Source organism: Corythoichthys intestinalis, chromosome 12 (genome assembly GCF_030265065.1).
Source record: "Corythoichthys intestinalis isolate RoL2023-P3 chromosome 12, ASM3026506v1, whole genome shotgun sequence".
NCBI classification, from domain to species: domain Eukaryota; kingdom Metazoa; phylum Chordata; class Actinopteri; order Syngnathiformes; family Syngnathidae; genus Corythoichthys; species Corythoichthys intestinalis.
The window spans coordinates 51,675,993-51,697,157 of NC_080406.1; the positions used below are offsets into that span (position 1 = coordinate 51,675,993).

At 39.3% G+C, this 21,165-nt stretch overlaps 2 protein-coding genes across 2 annotated transcripts in view; one reads left to right on the plus strand and one right to left on the minus strand.

Moving 5' to 3' along the window:
- The first annotated feature begins 3,788 nt into the window (after window positions 1–3,788).
- Window positions 3,789–19,704, plus strand: tbccd1 (TBCC domain containing 1). Its single transcript, XM_057851923.1, has 9 exons — window positions 3,789–4,011; window positions 5,849–5,913; window positions 5,981–6,247; window positions 9,456–9,614; window positions 10,478–10,594; window positions 10,665–10,914; window positions 10,984–11,170; window positions 13,444–13,959; window positions 18,805–19,704. Exons 1-9 carry the CDS (start codon window positions 3,930–3,932, stop codon window positions 19,004–19,006), a joined length of 1,845 nt encoding a protein of 614 aa, XP_057707906.1. The 5' UTR covers window positions 3,789–3,929; the 3' UTR covers window positions 19,007–19,704.
- Window positions 9,621–21,165, minus strand: part of lcmt2 (leucine carboxyl methyltransferase 2) — a 46,317-nt gene continuing 34,772 nt past the window's right edge. Inside the window, exon 15 of the mRNA XM_057851922.1 lies at window positions 9,621–9,642. The gene's annotated coding sequence lies outside the window, so the exon portion shown is untranslated. The remainder of the gene's footprint in view (window positions 9,643–21,165) is intronic.

The window sequence follows — 21,165 nt, forward strand, 5'->3', positions numbered from 1 at the left end:
AAAAATTGTATCCCCTGGGCGGAGCCATATGGAGGTAGATATGTGTCTTTATTATTCAATCAAAAAAAAGTTGCTTCAATCAAAATATATATTTTCAACCCAAAAAATGTTGCCTCAATCAAAAAAAAAAAAAAAAAAAATTGTTTGATTGCAAAAACTAAAAAAAAAATGCACGTGAAAGCTATTTTTCTTTGATGGATTATTTTTTTTATTTATTTATTTTTTTTATTGATGTAAAGTTTGTTTTTTTTTTTGATTGAAGCAACTTTTTTGATTGAAGTAATGTTGATTTGTGTTTGAGCCACATTTTGGCTAGGACATTTTTGTCTTTTTTATTCAATCAAAAAAGTTGCTTCTTAAGAAATATATTTTTAAAAGGAAAAATCACTTCAATCAAAGAAAAGAAGAATTTCAATCATAGAAAAAGTTTTTGAATGCGAAAAATTATTTGAGATTGAAAAATTTGCATTTGAACACCTAATTTTTCACTGAAAATTTTTCATTGATTGAAGCAATCCTTTCTGTGTTTGGGCCATATTATGGGTGGGACATTTGTATCTGAATCATTCCTTCCCCCCAAAAAAGGCTTCAATCAAAAAATTATTTTCAATCAAAGCAAAACATTCCTTTGAAAAATAAAATTGCCCTCCCCTAAAGAAAAACAATTTTGATCCATTATAATTTTTTTTTTCATTTTGTTCATTTTTGTAGCAGTTTTATTGCTTTACAACTTTTATATATATATAGACCCCAATCACCAACGTCACACAATCACGTGATCGCTGTATTGTGCTGCCATATTGTCCGTCATTGTGTGTCCGTATTGTCAATGGTTGTAGTTTCTAAAGGTGGATTCACTTTTGGAAATTATGGAAACCCCGGTGCTTTCAGACGCTGTCAACTCATTGGATGAGTTGCATAAAAGCCGTTATTTAGAAAAGCTTCGGTCGATCCAGTCACCAGATCCATATTTGTTGCCCAAACCGATGTTTCCTCCCGTCCGGTCCCGTCCCGTGCGTCAGAACTCGTCCTGAGACCACAAAATTTCCAATCATACTCCAGTTTATGTCACGATGAGGAGTCGGGTACCCAAAATCGGCACCGGCCCGAATATAAACCGACATTTGGTCAGCTGAGCGTCACCGTTGTCACAATTGTAAAATGAAACTTGATCGACAACGGGCCGGTGTGTGCCGAAAAATAGCTGCCCCGCGTGAAATGTCCCCGCTGACGGGAGCGCTTATTTATAACGCTTTATTGATGTGAAAACATCAAATGTTTTCATGGACGCATTACAGTAATGGATTTACGACCGTAAGATCAGTTTTAAATAATTAAATTACACAAAATATTAGTACTGTATTTTAGTAACAAATCGTGGACTGGGCCACATAACCATCTTTGAACAGAAATGTATTAGTCTACAGGTTTTCACGACCATATCCAAATGACAATCACACAGGTATCACATTTATTAGTTCAAGCAGAGTAAAATAATACATATTCACGGTACAAGAAAGTCGTTTCCGTGTGGGCGCTCCCGTCAAGGGGGACATTTCATGCAGGGCGGCTATTTTTCGGCACAACACCTGTTGTTGCGCTCACCTTCTTGCTGCGCGACCGTGGCGACAAGCTTCGTAGTCTCCGTCTGATGATGTCTGTGATCGTGTTGGCATCATATTGATGTTTTCGCCGCTGTCTCACGGCTGTCGACACAAACGCATCATGGACCGAGATAAACAAACCGTGCTGCTTTAGAGATTTGCCCTTTTAACAATGGGCACACAGTAACTACTAAAATGGCCGTTTATCTTATCTGTTACTGCAACCAACCGCCACACATGCCTTCACCATTTTGATTAATCAGTGTTAACGATTGTCAGGAAGGTTTTTGGATTCGTTTACTAGGCGGTGATTCCTTAGACAAGCAGAAAAACACGCAGTAATAGGAGGAATGTACGTAGCGGTAATATGTAAACACGATGAGCTGACGGACAATATGGCGGCACCAGTCAGGGGGGCGGAGTTGTGACGTCACGTGATTGGGGTCTATAGGAAAGTCAATTACATGCAATGACACTTTTTGACCAGGTGGGCTGGCCCCCCTGCCCCCCCCCTTAAAATCAGCATATGATGGTATGATGATAATACTGATGATAATGTTTCAGTGTCATTAACGTCGGAAGACGTCCTATCCATTTTGACTGGAAAAGGCTGGCAGCGAATGACTGGAATTGATGTCAATCGCCGTCAATGGCAGGAAATTAGTTTAACAAACGTAGGAATGACTCAAGCGGAAGAATTCCACTATTAAAGGCATGAAAAATAGGTAGATTCGACATCTTTCTTCAACGGTGGATGAAGTACTCACTTTTTTTTAACAAGACTAACTTAAAGTGCAGATACAGATGCAAAAAAAATACTTAAGCAAAAGTACAAGTTTCCAAGAAAAATCGAAAGTAAAAGTACAAAAGTACTTGCTTCAAAATTTACTTTGCAAGTAAAACCTAAAAGTATTTTCTCCCAATGCAAAAATATAATATATGTATCTATGTATATAACACAGAGATCTAAGTCAATATTCAAAGAAAGAACCAGAAAATTCATTGACTGCTCAGTTGTTTTTAAAACTGTGCAAAATGGAAAAAAATTAGCAATAAAATCCACTGCACTCCAAACAGAAGCTTAACAAGCTCAAAAAGTCCAAAATTTAGATCAATAACAGCTTGCAAACAACTATCAAGTGCATGTTGCTGCTTCTAGTGCTCAGTTACGGTATAGTTGTACAGTGCTTATCGATTGCCCCAGAGGTATGAAAACCAAATTATTAATACACAATGAGAAGAAAAGAAAACAAACAAAAGTAACGTGTAACACAGGGGACAATTTGAAAAGTAATGGAGTAAAAAGTATAGATACCTGCTATAAAATTAAAAAGGTAAGGAAAAGTAAAAAGTTCCACTTAATGTTTGTACTCAAGCAAAGTACAGATACGCAAAAATGTACCGGTACTTAAGTACAATAATCAGACGTTTAACAAGCTCATATCTCCAAAACTTAGCTTAGTGGCAGATTGGAAGCAACTATCAGGTGCATACCACCTCCTATTGTACAAGAGTTTGGTGGGTTTTATTGGTCAATATCTTGTTCACCTGCCTAATCTTCCTTGTATTCGTGTTACTGCCTCTAGTGCTCAGTTACGGTATAGTTGTACGGTGCTTATCAATTGCGCTGGAGGCATGTAAACGAAACTATTAATTCACAATGAGAAGAATAGAAAACAAACAAAAGAAACATGTCACGCAGCCGACAATTTGAAAAGTACCACTTCATATTTGTACTCAAGTAAATTACAGATACACAAACATGTACTGAAGTAATCTGACTTCTTTACAGTCCACCACTGTATTTCTTTGAGTGGTTTTGCTCACTACCTGGAAATTGGGTTTAACATCTGATATATTTAGTTGTTTTACAATGTATTGTATATACAGCCTTTGCTTTGATTTTGTCAAAAGAGTAAATCTCGTTGAATTCAGTTGAGAAGTGAGTTACTGATGATGTAATTTTTAATGTATATGAGTTGCCTTTGATGTGAAAAAACAAACAAAAAACAATGAGTTAATATAAGATGGTGTAGACAAACGGAAGACAGTTTTATCATAGTTCCACCACCACTAAAAAAAAAAAAAAAAAAAAAAAAAAAGTTGATACGAGTGTCCTTTACTTGATGACGCATGCGCATGAAGGTAACCAGTGGAGGGTCCCTCCTGCGCATGCGTTATCAAGAAGAGACGCTGTGGTGTCCTCCGGTACACTGAGGAAACGGAGGACGGGCGCCAAATAAGAAGTACACTTGGGGCAGATATGTCGCCCAGCTCGACTCTGTCGCTGAAAAACTTTCAAAGGATCAGGCGGAGTTATAACACATGAATGATATGGAAATTAAAACGAGGTGTTCTCCTGCCGAGATGGAAAAAGCCGACGTCTGGCCCTCGAAGAAGGCTGAAAGTAAGTATACTGACATGAGTAGCGTTTGTTAGCTTCGCTTAGCTTAATTCATCACTTTAGGCAACATTAATGGCAATACAGTGCAAATAAGTCTATTTTGGGCGACGAAATCCACTTTACAGAGTTAAACGTGTTCCTCGGTACTAATGAGAGAAAACAACCCGTACTTATGCGTTCGATTTAGCCGGGGGCAGACGAATACATACAACTAAAGTGAAGGCGGCAGCAGTCTGGTTGCCATGGAAGCATAAAGTGACGTCATTTTACGTTAATACAGATTAGGACTGCAACTAACGATTGTTTTTATGATCGATTAATCGGACGATTAATTAAACGATTGTCATTGGTGAAATTGGTAGCGCTACTGTCAGCATTTTTGGCAAAAATAAAGTCAATATGAAGAATAAATAGGAAAAATGTACTTTAGTGTAGCTCAAAGTAGCGGAATAAAAGAAGTGTTTCTTATTCACAAATCTACTCAAGTAAAAGTAAAAAGTATTGTGTGGTAAAACTACTCTAAGAAGTACATTTTTCTTTAATAAGTTACTCAAATAAATGTAACGTGTTACTACCCATCTGTGGGTAACGTACAGATACAGTGCTAAGATTCTGTATAGATTCACGTTCTTATCACTGCTAAATGAAGTTTCGATGATAACCGTTACGAGACTTACGAAGTACTCGATTTACGCGATTTCAACTTAACGACGTCATTTTGTCTCTAGTCTAGTTTTTTTCTTTTTTAGTTTCACAAGCAGTATCTAATTGTACCTCACAGTATCTTTTCACAGTATCTTTTTTTTTTTTACTTTATTAACATGACTTGTTCCATCCTCACTAATCGTAAAGTTGTTCAGCTTGACAGAAAGCAAACAAAGCAATTGGACTTTTTGAAGCTTTTTACTTCCTTCACTTTTGACAATTTGTAAAGCTGTCACACACATATGTACACATCTGTTCAAAACAACACACACTTTAACAATAAAACATTCGACATAAAATGAGTGGTGTTCATATAACCTTCTAGTCTGTACCAATATGTAAATTTAGTAGATTAAATTAGCCTAATTTGCCTCACAAAAGTCCGCTAGCTTAAATGCTTCGAAGGCTAATGTATTTACAATTCTCATGGCAAATCGCTCACTCGTAACTCCACAAACTTTGGCTCTAAACTTAATTACAAATGCATACACAAACTTATATTAGCTGAACCAACTTACAGCATTATATGGGCCAAACCAGAGCGCAGCTATCCTTTATCCATGTGAGACGTCTGAGTGCTCATATATGGAAGCATCATTGAACGACAGTCCAAACGCTGCCACCAACGGGTAGTGTATCCTCCAACCATTAAACAAAATACAATACTTTCGGACTTTTTGGGTAGTTATTTAGCCTAACTTTACCAATAAACTTTACCTTTATAAACCGTAGAAACATCACTATTTACTGAATTGGGTCGTCATCATATACAAGCCAGTGGAGTGGCCTAATAATAATAGTGCAGCTTTACGCAAATTGTAGATGTGCTTGAACCCCTCTCCTATCTTGGGGGGCTGGGCCCAGGGGCAGCCTCCTAAACTCTACCCCTGAACAGCCCAAACTCATAGCAAAGTTCATATTTATAGTATATTTCTGTTCATCAAGGGTGAATACCGTAATTGTATTTAATTTTACTTTTATTAACTGTTTACTTCCACATTTGAGAATCTTTACAACTTCCTTAAAAAATGGAGATATATTTTCTTCACCCTCTAATGAGACTAAAAAAACTGAATAAACGTTTCTGACTTTGTGTCTTCATACGGATTCAATCTAATTTTCAACAATTACTCAGATGTGGATCCAGATAGGGTAAGAATATGGCCACGTATGGAGCCCTTCCTCCTGGGTGCCCTCCAGGTGAGTGACCATCAAAAGCGTCTTTCCCGCATTGTTACAAATTAACTCAGGTGTGTCCTTATCTTAGGTGGCCCCCTCCTCCAAACTCGGCCTCCACTACCTACGCAAGATGGCTACCTATGTACGCACCCGTGATGGCTGTTTCCCTTCGTTGGCCTGGCCCATGTGGAAGCACATTGCTTGTGGGAAGCTGCAGCTTGCAGAAGACCTGGCCTGGCTCTACTTCGAGACCTTTGACCTCTTTACTAGCCACTCACCTGCAGACAGACTGGAGTGGGCAGAGAGTCTTTCACAGTGTTCAAACAAAAGTGAGCTTGACCAGCAAAGAGGAAAGGTAAAAAAAACCAGACCCCTAAAAAACACCTTTAAAAAAATTTGTCGTGATCGGAAATCGGGCCGGCTGCGCCATTTTTCAGAAGATCAGAATCGGGTGAAAAGGATTATATTTTTAATTTAAAGTGTATTATAATACTAAGGGGTTGTGAGATATCAATAGAACCGTTATGTGGCAAGATAACAAATATTAATGAAGTTAACAAAAAAATAAATCACATTCATTGGAAAATAGATCAAAATTACGAACATTTCCGAAAGTATTCCGGAAACAGCCGAATGGGGCGGAGACATCACAACAAGGAAACAAAAGGTCGAGGCAGGTGCCATCGTTGTTTATCGACGAGAGAGTTGCGTTGGTATTTTATCAAAAAATCGCTAAAATGGTTCAAACCTGTCATGCTATGTGGTGTACAAATAGCCATTTGTTGCAATGTAGTACCCATGAGTTCCCGAACGCGAGAAAAAGAGCTGGACAACGCAGACAATGAGTAAAGTTAGTCCGTGCTAAGAGGGCTAATTTTGCAGACCCAGCCTCCGGCACGGTTTTGTGTGGTGCGCATTTTACACCTGAAAGCTATTCGAACTATGGACAAATAAAATTAGGTTTTGCTAAGAAATTGCTGCTGAAAGCAGATGCGGTGCCCACCATACACGCGCAGCCACCTAAATGTCCCGAGATATCAAGAAAGAGGACGATGACTGGCTCTGATGAGACCACCCCACCACCCCAGGCTAACCAAAGGAGCGGAGCAGCCAAGCTCGAAATGGCTAGAGTGAGTACTCTTTTATAATAAAAAAACATATTACACATTAGATATAGGACTGGACACATGTATAAATTATCGCTCGTAAAGTATATAGAACAAATCCTCTAGTCCCATTCATATTTGTGTCTGTTGGCAGAGCCAAAACCTATGATAGCACAATAAATGATAATTATTCTATACATTATTTTGCGGTCAAGGTGTATCAGCTTCTCAAAAAGAAAAGCAAAACAAACCATTCGGTGTTTCCCACACGATCTGTTGCCGGTGTTTTGTCAGTGTGATTGCTCCCCTCAATGATCCTTTCATTAGGCTGCATTGGCTTTCATTTGGGCTAAAATTGATAACCCAAAACACCAAAGATTCATAACTCTCCTCGTCACCATTAAAAGAACGTTTGTTACCTCGGATTCGTCGCTCCAACTAGAAACAAAATTGTCCGCCATCATCGCCGCCATTTAGTACTAAGCACTGAGCCGGGTCTTTCCTCGTTGTGACGTCACGCACACAATATGCTAGATTTCCGGGATCTCGGGCGCCGGTCGTTTTAGCTTGACTATCGATCCAAATTTCTATCATTTTCTTGGTGTTGCGATGTGTGTAATTACACGAAGTGGCATGATATGAATCCAAAAGGCATGCGTTTATGGATAAATGATGGAATATTAGCATTTCCCCAGGTGTTGTAATACCCTTTAAAAAATGTACAAGCTGTCCCCGGGTTACGAACGAGTTCCGTACCTACGCTCTCAGTGTAACCCGAATTTCCACGTAAATTGGAATTAACCCTTTAAGTACCCCTAGATACCCCCTAAATCTCAAAATAACTATTCAAAAACATGTATTTTACGTCATTGTACTGTCCTCGCCAAGACATTGGAGCTAAGTCCTAGCTAGACAGCGAGCTAAACTGTAATCTTTTCCCTTCTCGCTCTCTCACTCGGCTACGCTACTTTTTCGTCGGAGCAAACGCGCTCTTCTTCGTGTGCGCAAAAAAGTTTGTGTGTACATGCGTTTTCAGGCGCGTGCGGAAGTACTACCTGGTCTATGCTTCCTGCACCAAAATCTCAAATCACAGATCAATGGTGAACATTATAATCAACTACACATTTCTCCTAAGGGCAGAACAGTCATATTAATCAAATAAAGTAAGAAGAATAAGATACTGTGAGGTATAATAAGGTACTGTTTGCTCGACCTAAAAAACAAAACAAAAAAAACACTAGAGACAAAATGGCAGACGAGACTCTGACGCCGTAAAATCAAAATCACATAAGTCGGGTACGTCGTAACCCAGGGACTACTTGTATTTATGTTTTGAAGCTTCATGCTCGTACAGTGCCACAGCCTCTCAGTGTGGCCTAACTGTCCAGTGCAGCTTGCGTTTGGTACTTAAAGTTAATGATGATTGACAGGTTTGTAGCTTTGATCTTGCCAGAGAAGCTTGGTAGCTCTACGATCAAAGGCATAAATATGTCAATCATTGTTAAACTTGCAGCCCAGTCATAAGTGTGGTGTGGCAACTCACTGTGTAAGTGAGCGGCTGTTCTCAGCAGCATGAGTGGATTTGAGTGGACTCACTCAATAGAGCATTTCATAAAGACAATTATTGTTTTTATAATTCTTGTTTAAAAATAATTCACATTATGAAGGCGGCATGGTGTGACAATACAAAACTTGGTTAAAAAAAAAAAAAAAAACTTTTTTTTTTCCCGGTGTCGGATTGGGACTCTGTATCAGCATATTCTCAAAATTAGGTGACTCGGACTCAGGTGCAAAAATATATGATCGGGACTTCCCTAGTAACTGTTATTGGTCCAGCTACCGACAGATTTATAAATGGAGCACATCTATTTTTAGTTGTCGTTTACAGCGGTAACCAAAGCCTACCCTGTATTGTTTTATTGAATTTTTCTAAAGAACAGTACATGCTGTGCAGTTCAGGGGTAAATGTACTGTTGTGTGAAGTGGGGGTTTTTTCCCTTTAAATTTTTTTCACTTTGTATGCCACATAAAAATAGGATTTTTTTTTAGGCTTATACTACATAAATATACATACTTTTGGGTGGGGTTAGTGGGTTATTTGGTATTCACGGAAGTTGACTTTTAACTGCCAGCAGGCAGTCAGCAGCTAGCTTGGAGTCTACCTATGTCAACATGGTGTGTTCCTTCTCAACAAACTGACACACCACCTGTCACTGAAAATAAAAAGTCAAAACACAACTCATATAGCACTTTCACAACAATCGCAGCTCTGACCAAATGCTGTCTGTACATTAAGCATAAAAGACACAAACGATAAAATGATTAGAAAATCATAGAAGATACAGATATTTCTAAACAAGACATCAAATAACGGAGCATTAAAAAAATGCAAATCTATCAAAAGGCAGTGGGACTAAAAGACAAAGGGGTTAGGAATTGAGCTTTCCTTTTCCCCAGATGTCCGTGGACACGCTGCAGTTCCTCCTCTTCCTCCACATCCAACAGCTGAATCGCGTGTCTCTGCGTAACTCTCTCATTGGTGAAGAGTGGCCCAGCCATCGCGCACATTCTCCATCTCCGTCGGAACGTGAGGCCAAGACCAACACTCAGAACAAGGTTATCCTCTTCTACTTTTTCCTCTCACCTGTCACAACACAAGTTCCACTTGGTAACAATACATATTGAATGATAACAGATAACAGGCTACATACAGTGCTGGCCAAAAGTATTGGCACCCCTGCAATTCTGTCAGATAATGCTCAATTTTTCCCAGAAAATGATTGCAATTACAAATGATTAGGTAGTAATATCTTCCTTTATTTTGCTTGCAATGAAAAAAAAACACAAAAGAGAATGGGGAAAAAATTTTAAATCATTATCATTTTACACAGAACTTCAAAAATGGGCTGGAAAAGTATTGGCACCCTCAGCCTAATACTTGGTAGCACAACCTTTAGACAAAATAACTGCGAACAGCCGCTTCCGGTATCCATCAATGAGTTTCTTACAATGCTTTGCTGGAATTTTAGACCATTCTTCTTTGGCCAACTACTCCAGGTCTCTGAGATTTGAAGGGTGCCTTCTCCAAACCTTTCAGAACTCTCCACAGGTGTTCTATGGGATTCAGGTCTGGACTCATTGCTGTCCACTTTACAAGACTCCATTGCTTTCTCTCAAACCATTTTCTAGTGCTTTTTGAAGTGTGTTTTGGGTCATTGTCCTGCTGGAAGACCCATGACATCTGAGGGAGACCCAGCTTTCTCACACCGGGCCCTACATTATGCTGAAAAATTTGTTGTTAGTCTTCAGACTTCATAATGCCATGCACACGGTCAAGCAGTCCAGGGCCAGAGGTAGCAAAGCAACCCTAAAACATCAGGGAACCTCCACCATGTTTGACTGTGGGGACCATTTTCGTTTCTTTGAAGGCTTTCTTTGCTGTGACGCTTAAACATTTTTTTTTTGTGTGTGTTCAGTAGAATTGGGACGACCAGGCCCACCTTTCCTTTACGCAGAGCCACTTGACGGAACTTCTGGAGCTGCTGGTGGAACCGGATCAACTGTCTGAGTCAGGGATAGCCCGGCGTGATTGTCAGGTGTGTGTGTGGACCCCTGTTAGCTCACAGCAAGTAAGAGATGACGGACGTGTGCCTTGTGCTGTCCCAGATCTCCCTGGTGGCTGTGCGCAGCTTGGGCCTGCTCCTGGAGGGCTCAGTGCACCCAGGAAGCGCTGTCCAGCCTGTCCATAGGTTGCTGAGTAAAGGTCCACTCCAAATGCACGCGGGCTACTCTTCCCTCAGCCATTCTTTCCCACTCAACCAGCTTATCTCCTGTCTTCAACACAACCTCACCCACAATCCCTTTGGAATAACGTCCTGCTTGCGCTCCGGGAAGAGGCTAGCCTGGGCACAACAAGGTAACCTCGATCTTTAAAATTGCACAAATCCCCTCCATATAGCTTACCATTGCTCTTGTTTTTTTTAAGTCGAGGGGGCCATAAAGCGTGCCAAGATAGCCCGAAACACTCACTTGGCTCCAGCGGGCAGCAAGATGGTGCTCATGTCTCAAGTGTGTAAGCAGACCCTGGCCAAGACCTCTGACAAAATGACTGGAGCCAACATTAAGATCCACCGCTGTTCTGACGCCTACATCTACCTCCTTTCGCCTCTCAGGTTATTAGTCACTCACGAGTATTGAGAGACAACTCAGCAGTTGAAAAGGCTGAAAATTAGACAGTGTTCACATACATTTGCGTTAGTCAGGTGATGAAATTGTAATCTGCAGCTGCGTAACATAATCCAAACAATAACTGCTTGATCTCCTAAAATAATCATATAAAAATATTAATAGATGCACGTCAAAATAACACAGTAAGTTTATCTGCAATTCCTTCTAAGCGGCGAGACGTCCAACAAATGCACACATCAATTAAAAACGGCGAGTATTTACTATTTGTTTTTTCTATTGAGTCTTTTATTAACTTTTCATTGCCTCAAAATACTTTTTATATGTGTTTCCCTCTCATACGTTTAAGCATTGTTTTCTTGTGGTAGCTTTATAGCAGATTGTTTATCTGTTGACCACATTAGTCATGCAGCTTATTTAAACCACCCTTATTTGATATTACTATGTTTCAGTATTTTCTTAAGGCATCTTTAGTATGTTCTTCTTGTATGCATCTAAAAAAAAAACTAGCTGAAAGCGCATGGTAGTACGTTATGTGTCAAATTCGCCTCTTGCAGACGTTTCGCCGCTGTAGCACATTTTGGCAGAACACCTGGTTTTTTTTTCCCCCCTACTCTCATCTCGTCTCATCCCGTCTTTCCTGTTCATTTTGCTGTTTGTGTTGTGAAATACCGACAATGTTGTCATGCTCATTCATGTTCTTCTCGGGTTCAAATTAAAAGGGTTGAACAGATGACATGTTTATGTCGCTAGTCATACTCTGGAAGTCTGGCAGCGTAGCCAAGTGACGTCACAGCCGTGTAACGTCAACAACAATGGCGACCTACTAGTTGAACTAATTTTACAAGTTGTATTAAAACCAAAACATCAATAGGGTTTTTATTATCAAATTATTTTCACTCATGATAACATTTCTCTTTTAAGAACTAAAAGTCTTTCCATCTGCTAAAGTTTTTAACTAAAGGTGACTTTTAAAAGTTTTTTTAGCATGTTTTTTTTCACCATGATATACATTATTATCAGGGGTGAACATAAGTGGTCCGCATGCACGCATGCGTACTGGACGTAGACAAACGCGCTGGCCCTCAACGGCTTCCATACGCTTTTGCTTACCGATAGCTGACCACTATTTGCGGCGGACACGAGAAAATCACTTCTCAAAATGTCAAAGAGGCAGGCCCCACTGAGTAATTATTTCCGTGTTCCCCCACCCCCGTCAAAAGACAGACAGACGACAGAGACGTCACCGCAGCTATCGAAAAAAAGGACTTTTGCTGAAAAGTGGCTGCAGGAGTTACCATGGCTAGAAGCAAATGATGCTCGCACGGAAATGTGGTGCAAAATTTGCCGTGAGAATCCCAATGTCGCTAATAAGAGCAGCGCATTTTATATAGGGTCAAATAATTTCAGCCATCCAAACTTTAAAAAGCACGAAAAAAAAAGAGCATGTGGCAATGTGGCGATGTCAGACAGGACCCCACTCGCCCTATGGACAAGTGGCGGAATAAAGTTAATGAAGAACAGCGCTATGCACTGACAAACGTGTTTTTGCTCGCATTTCACAAAGCTAAACATGCACGTTCAATGAACTCTTATGAGGAGGACATCCCACTTTTACAAAGGCTTGGAGTTAATGTGGGAGCCACATAATGCCCTTTATTTTGAATTAGTGCTTTTATGTTTATTTCTTTACATTTCACTTCAAAGTAATGGCAATTTTGTTGTGCCAGTTGATGTTAATCAAGCGTTAATTATTAATATAATTAATTAAAGGTAATTGGCTCCAAGTAAAGCTTGTCATAATTTTATTGCATCAGGTGGGTTGGCTCTCAAGCTCAATGAGGACCAAGTCACATCTCCAGGTCCTCATCTGAGAACCTGGGAAAAAAAAATATGTGCACCCCTGATTATTATCTACAATAATTTTCCATAGTTTGATGTCAGCGATGTCAACAAATATTTTTAAAAAAAGAATGCCTATGTTTTATATTCGAATTACTTTTTAATTGTCTAATATTTTAAATTTTGAGCAAAACATTTGTATTCAGAAACTAATCTTGTGTTTGATCTGGAACTAATCCAATTTATAATTAAAATTCAATTTTAAATGTGTTTAAAAAAAACATGCACTTCTGCACTTAATCAAGATTCAACATTTTGCAGCAATTTGTCATTGAAGTTGTAAAATCCATTTTAAAACGTACTGTTCTTGTTTCTATTGAATCTCCTCCAATTTGAGCGCAAATTGTTTTGTCTCTAGGTCCGTAAATGTGGACAAGTGCAGAGATTGCACAGTGATTCTGGGTCCAGTGGAGACCAGCGTGCATGTGCACTGTTGCCAGAATGTGAAGGTAGTGTGCGTGGCGGGCAGACTCGTCGTCGGGGCCTCGTCGCGCTGCACGCTCCATGCTCTGACGCCCACACGCCCGCTGCTCCTGCCGGGCAATACCGACATCACCCTGGGCCCCTTCCACACCTTCTACCCATCCCTGGAGGACCACATGGCCAGTGTGGGGCTGGCGGTGGTACCCAACTTGTGGGATCAGCCCCTGCTGTTGGGGAATGACCCAGTAAAGGCCTCCGCTAACCCAGACCTGACTTGCTACCGTCTCCTACCCCCGGAGGAGTTCCACATGCTGGTGGTGCCTTTCCATATGGAGGGAGATACGTGCGAGGTACCGGGGGAGTTGGCGCCCCGCTATCAGGCAGCACTCGATGACAAACAAAAGAGGATACAAAGATGGCAGAAGACAGTCATGGAGGCTCAGCTGAACAAGTAAGTGGCGTACAGCCGTACACAATAGATGAAGCATACCATGAAATGTTGTACTTTTTTTTTTTAAACTCCAATCATGATGTCAGCTATTGCACTGGCAGTAGTAATGTACTATAAATGGCTAACTACAACAACTTGAAAGAGAGCTGGAACAGCAAAATTAGGTGGAAACACAGAATTTCCAAAAGAAATTCCTCCCAAAACTACACTATCAAGTTAAATTTTGCATATAACACATTTTTTCAAGTGTCGCTTCCTGTGACCCAAATGTAGTGCTTCTAAATTATTTTCTGTTCCGCCCCCCCCAGGAAGACGTACTGTAAACGTTTCGCGCCCCCCCTAACCACCAAACTATCTGCCGCCACTGTAAATGGAATTACTCTATAAAGTTATTATAAGTACACCTCTGCATAACATTGCGTCTTTGTTAACAATATGAAGAAAAAAAACAGAAAAGGCTTCAAGCACATCAATTTGCCTGAATTAAAAAAAAAAGTCACATCTGAACTGTAAAAATAGACTCAAGACATACTAGTAGACTTCATAATATATTGACGTGACACATTCCCCATTCACTGCGTCACTTGTGGGACGGCCCCCTTCCCGAAGGACACATGCAGTGATCCAACGCTGGATTTAGCTTGAAAAAGTACGAAAGCTGTACCGCATACAAACAGAAAGGATTGTTTCAGGAGTGATTTGTTCGAGGATTCAAGGTAATTAAATTTTTCGTACCATGCATGCATTTTGAAACGTTGTGGAAAAAAATCAATGGGAGAAATTGGCCACGACAGCATTGGCATTATACTTTGCAATATTTACATAAAATAACTGCTAACTGCCCGTTTTTTTTTTTTGCTTTTAACCAAGAATTGAGACTATTTTACATCCGTATCTATAAAGAATTCAGGGATTTAAGCATGTATTCACAAGAATTTTCAACGCAAAAAGCTCTTTGTTGTACTAAGGGGGCCTCCACAGTGACTTAAAGACTAACTGCACATTTGACATGTTTACATTAAATAAATGCTAACTGCCTGTTTTTTTTTTTGTTTTTAACCAAGAATCGAGAGTATTTTACGTCCATATCTATAAAGAATTAAGGGATTTAAGCATTTATTCACAAGAATTTTAAACAGAAAAAGCTCTTTGTTTACATATGGCGGCCGCTAATTTGCTTACTGACTAGCATCATAGTTCACAATATTTACGTAAAATAAATGCTAACTGCATGTTTTTTTTTTTTTTTTGCTTTTAATCAACAATTGAGACTGTTTTACGTCCATAGCTATAAAGAATACAGGGATTTAAGCATTTATTCACAAGAATTTCAACGGAAAAAGCTCTTTGTGATATAGCGGCCGCTAATTTGCTGATAAGCATCATAGTTCGCAATACTTACGTAAAATATATGCTAACTGCATGGTTTTTTGTTGTTGTTGCTTTTAATCAACAATTGAGACTGTTTTACGTCCATAGCTATGAAGAATTCAGTGATTTAAGCATTTATTCACAATAATTTTCAACGGAAAAAGCTCTTTGTCTGGCTTTGCACTCAGTCAGCTTTGACGGAGATAGGCCCCCTACGAGTCGGCCCCGCGCTCCGTCAATACATTATGAAGTCTATGCTCAAGGTACATCTTTTCACCATATGATACTGAAAAATAAAATTTAATGAAATAAATAAGAATGAAATCAAAGTGATTACCAACCTAACTCATGAGGACGATATGACAACAATTTGAAAAAACAAAAATGAACAGAACAAAAACGACAGTGTCATTGGACAGAGGGACAGTTTTTATTTTTGCTGCAGCTCCTTTGCTATGGTGTGGCGTTATTTTGCACTGAGCAACTTGGTATGCCACCTTAAGTGATGCTAACAGTGTTCGCTGGTTTATTGATGGAACTTTGACAAAGCGGGACAATGGTTGGCAATATTCGGCAGGTTTTCGCTGAAAAAAAATAAAGGGGCTTATCAACGTGATTGGGGTCTAATGTTCTAAGTGAGGTCTTAATTGATTTGCCTCTGCAAACATTTTTAGACACAGTAAACAGACTGGTATTTCCTCGTCTCCCACTGTATTAAAAGTCAAAGCCTAAAATGAAAAGCTACATACACTTTGTCATATTTCCTTGTCGAAGCTCTTAAGATCTCCAGTGCTCTTAGCTTCGTACTCTTGTTTGGTTAAAACATACTGCGCATACTCTGGAAATTAAAGCGCCACTGCCACCCAGTGAATGGATCTGCAATTACATTTTATTCTACTACAGCAAAAAAGTTTGTTCCCCGAGGTAACACGCGCCACCTCTGGCATCGCTCTCAGGCGCGCCCCACTATTTCAGAAGTACTGCCCAAATGGAAAGACACAGCTGCTGTAACATTAAATCCCAAATAAAGTGTGAAAAAAATGCAGATTCTGTCGTCGCTGTATCTTTCCACTGCATAGCAAAAGTGATTGGATGGAGAATTGAAGCCAACAGTCAATAACATGGTTAGATAATCTGAATGGTGGTGATAGTGTCACTTTTGCTGGAGGGACTCTGAACTCAACATGACCTTGACTGTATAGTGTAACAACTAACAACAACTAACAGTGTTTCACTTAATGTACATAACTGCACTCACCTTCATATTCAAATACTTCACATACCTGACCAAAGTCAAACATTTCTGGGAGCTGTCATTTCATCACTGTAGAACCACTCGTACTCATCCTACAAAAATCAATTATTATTTACGAGACCTAATTAATTAAATGGAGCCTTTTGTAAAGGTATTGCCGCAACAGTGTGCAGCTGTGCGCCTCCAAATAGTTCTAGCTGGGGATGTCTCGATCTGATACTTGACCAGAAATTGGGCCGATCGCACCATTTTTCAGAGGATCCGAATCGAGTGAAAAGGATCGGGTTTTTAATTTTAAAAAAATATCTTTAAGTAGTTGGCCCCCCAAGTAGTGGGGCCAAACTGTCCAGTGCAGCTTGCGTTTGGTACTTAAAGTTAACGATGATTGACAGGTTTGTAGCTTTGATCCTGCCAGAGGTAGCTTTACGACACAGGTGTCAAACTGATTCCAGAAAGGGCCAAGTGGGTGCAGGTTTGCTTTCCAACCAATGAAGAGGATACCTTTATACCAATCAGATCTTTCACATGTGTAATCAGTTAATCATTGTCAGGTGCCGCTTGTTTCAGCAGATAGTTAATTGGTTAAACTCTCTGCGTGGTATCGGTCGGAACAAAATCCAGCACCCACTTGGCCCTTTCTGGAACCGGTTTGACACCTGTGCTCTACGATCAAATGCACAAATCTGTCAATCATTGTTAAACTTGCATAAGTATGTCCAACTCATTGTGTAAGTAAGAGGCTCTTTTCTGCAGCGTGAGCGGACTCACTCAATGAAGCATTGCGTATCCTAGGTTTTTGGTGATTTTTAAAAAGTGGAGACGAGCAATGCTCTAAACCACAGGTGCCAAACCGATTCCAGAAAGGGCCTAGTGGGTGCTGGGGTTTTTTCCCACCGATATCGCGCAGAGAGTTTAACCAATGAACTTCCTGCTGAAACAAGCAGCACCTGACAAAGTTTAACTGATTACACATGTAAAAGATCTAATTGGTGAAAAGGTGTCCTCTTCATTGGTTGAAAGAAAACCTGAACCCACTAGGCCCTTTCTGGAATCGGTTTGACACCTGTGCTCTAAACGTAACCATTTCGGAACGGGAAGAGAAATCTTTTTCTAACCATAACAATCCCGTAACTCACTTCTAAACAACAGTTTGGGGATGAAATAAATAATTAAAAAAATATGGAACCCTTGCCCTGGTCTTTACCCTAAACTCAACCCCAGTAAATTAAAATGACCCATCGGAGGGATAAAAATAAAGAACATTAAAACTGTAATTTTCTTTTTGTCCACAAGATAGAGCCATAACCCCAATTTCCAGAACAGACAATTAACAAGTAAATTGGTCTACAAAGATGGAAGATACTATATTTACCACAAAAAGCAGTGATGGTGACAAAAACTAGTGTAATGTAACCCTTGGGGGGGACAAACAAATAAGTAAATAAATACATAAACAAAAATTAGGGAATCCAGGCTAGGGACAGTCAACCCAATGGAAACACCATTGTTATTGATACAGCGAATAAAAGTTTAAAGGGAACCACGGACAGAAAAACTTGTAGTTCTTAAAAGATAAATGTTTGTTTTATAATAATTTCATATTCAAACCCCTCTTAATGTTTTCGTCTTTATAAAATTCGAAAAATGTGTTTAACTAAAAAAGCAATATGCGTGACATCACTCGGAATTTGTATCTCAATATCTTAAAAGCAATAGCAAAAACACAATTTTTAATTAAAATGGGATTGTTGACCTCAGATTGACTTGTAAAATAATTGTTAATATTTGAAAAATGATAGCAGTACAAATGGGAAAAAAAAAAAAATCGGCACAAACCGATTATATAATTTTTCAATAAATTTTGCGTCTGATGGGGGCCAACTTCACTGAGGTCTCACTCAATGAAGTGTTTAATAAAGACAAGCATTTTTCTACGTTACTCTTGTCTAAAAATAATTCACATTATGAAGAGGGTACGGTGGGACGGTAACATGTTTAAAAGAACATTTTTAAAAAGTTTAAAAATTCCCAGTATCGGATTGGGACTGATTCTCAAAATCAGGTGACTTGGATGCAAATATATGCGATCGGTAAATCCCTAGTAAATATAAATGCGAAAAACACCAACAAATTATAATGAACAAGTACAGAAACTCAGCAGGTTTTCTTTTGCTATTAGTTTCCTTTGGTTACTTCTAAAATGTGTGTTCTGTGCAAAGGGAGCAAAAATGCAAGTTCCAGGAGCTTGTGGAGGCTAAGTTTCACACGTGGCTGCAGGAGACTGGACATAGACAGGAATTGGACAGCCTTATCCCACCGTCCCTGCAGGTCTCGAACGGCGACCCAGTGGCTGAGACTTCAGTGAACAACGTCAAGTTTATGAAGACAAGAGAGGCAATGGCTTCACCAATGGCTTTTTGAACTGTGTGCCTCGGACCTTCAGTGCTGTTTAGTTCTTGATTGTATTAACAAATTGCCAATTGTGCAGACTACGCGGTGTTTATTATTTTGTATTCAGACTACAAAAGGGAAACATGAATCATTTAAGGATTATATAAATGTGAATAAGACCAGTATTCAGTAGCTCACAGACCTCCCCCAAAACTTAGATTTAAAAAATTAATCCTTATTATTATTGCATTCAACTGAATTAATAGTTTTTTTTTTTTTTAAATAGGTTTGACCAACCTTAATTGATAACCACTCACGTCTAAATATTATCATTTGAAATCATGCATTGTTCAATCCTTCAGAACAAGAACCGCTCCCCATTTTTCAGTAATGGGAAAAGTCAATTATATAATATTAGACATTTTAGCAGGTTCAACTGTTGACTGTGTGATAAACATTCAAATGCTGAGTCACTCATGTACCAAGTTACCAAACAACCATGTGCTTCCAAGTATATTGTTCTATCAAAGTATCTGAAAATAATGTGTATGTTATATTTTTGTAAAAATGTGTTCTAAATGACTAGTTTGCACTTCTTTCCTTCAATATGTCAAGGTTCCTCTGTACATAATGAGCCATTAAAAAGTACATCAATGTTATTGCATTGAAAATGATTACTGTAAAACATTACTGCCTAGCTTTACCTTTACAAAATAAAGAGGCTCACTTCAAAATATGGGTGTTGTGACTTTGAATTACGAAGATATTAAATGGTGCCATATGACAGCATCTGGATACAGTGGTGGAATGTAATAGTTAAAGTACTTCGTTACTGTACTTATGTGCAGTGGTATGAAAAATATCTGAACCTTTGGGAATTTCTCATATTTCAGCATAAAATCACCATCGAATGTGATCTGATTTTTGTCAAAATCACACGGATGAAAAACCTGTGCGTTAACTAAAACCACCCAAACTTAAGTTTTCATATTTTAATGAGGATAGTATGCATACAATGATAGAAGGGGGAGAATTAAGTAAGTGAACCATCACATTTAATATTTGCAATAACTTCAACCAGATGCTTCCTGTAGCTGCAGATCAGTCTGGTACATCCATCAGGACTAATCTTGCCCCATTCCTCTCTACAAAATTGCTGTAGTTCAGTTAGATTCCTGGGATGTCTGGCATGAATCGCTGTCTTTAGGTCATGCCACAGCATCTAAACTCTGGACTTTGACTTGCCGACTCCAGAACGTGTATTTTGTTCTTCTGAAACCATTCTGAAGTTGATTTACTTCTGTCTTTTGGACCATTGTCTTGTTGCAGCATCCATCCTTTTTTAGGTTCAACTGTCGGACAGACGGCCTCAGGTTTTCCTGCAAAAAATCCTGATAAACTTTTGAATTAATCCTTGCATTAATGATTGCTAGTTGTTCAGGCCCAGAGGTAACGAAACAACCCAAAATCATGATGCTTCCTCCACTCTTCACGGTGGGGATGAGGTGTCGATGTTGGTGAGCTGTTCCATTTTTCCTCTACACATTACATTGTGTGTTACTCACAAGCAATTCAACTTTGTTTTCATCAGTCCACAAAAATTTTTGCCAAAACCTCTGTGGAGTGTCTAAGTGCCTTTTTGTGAGCGTTTAACGGCAGTGGCTTCCTCTGTGGAGTCCTCCCATAAACACCATTCTTGGCCATAGTTTTACATATACAGTGCCTTGGAAAAGTATTCGGCCCCCTTGAATCTTGCAACCTTTCGCCACATTTCAGGCTTCAAACATAAAGATATGAAATTTATTTATTTTTTGTCAAGAATCAACAACAAGTGGGACACAATCGTGAAGTGGAACAAAATTTATTGGATAATTTAAACTTTTTTAACAAATAAAAAACTGAAAAGTGGGGCGTGCAATATTATTCGGCCCCCTTGCGTTAATACTTTGTAGCGCCACCTTTTGCTCCAATTACAGCTGCAAGTCGCTTGGGGTATGTTTCTATCAGTTTTGCACATCGAGAGACTGACATTCTTGCCCATTCTTCCTTGCAAAACAGCTCGAGCTCAGTGAGGTTGGATGGAGAGTGTTTGTGAACAGCAGTCTTCAGCTCTTTCCACAGATTCTCGATTGGATTCAGGTCTGGACTTTGACTTGGCCATTCTAACACCTGGATACGTTTATTTTTGA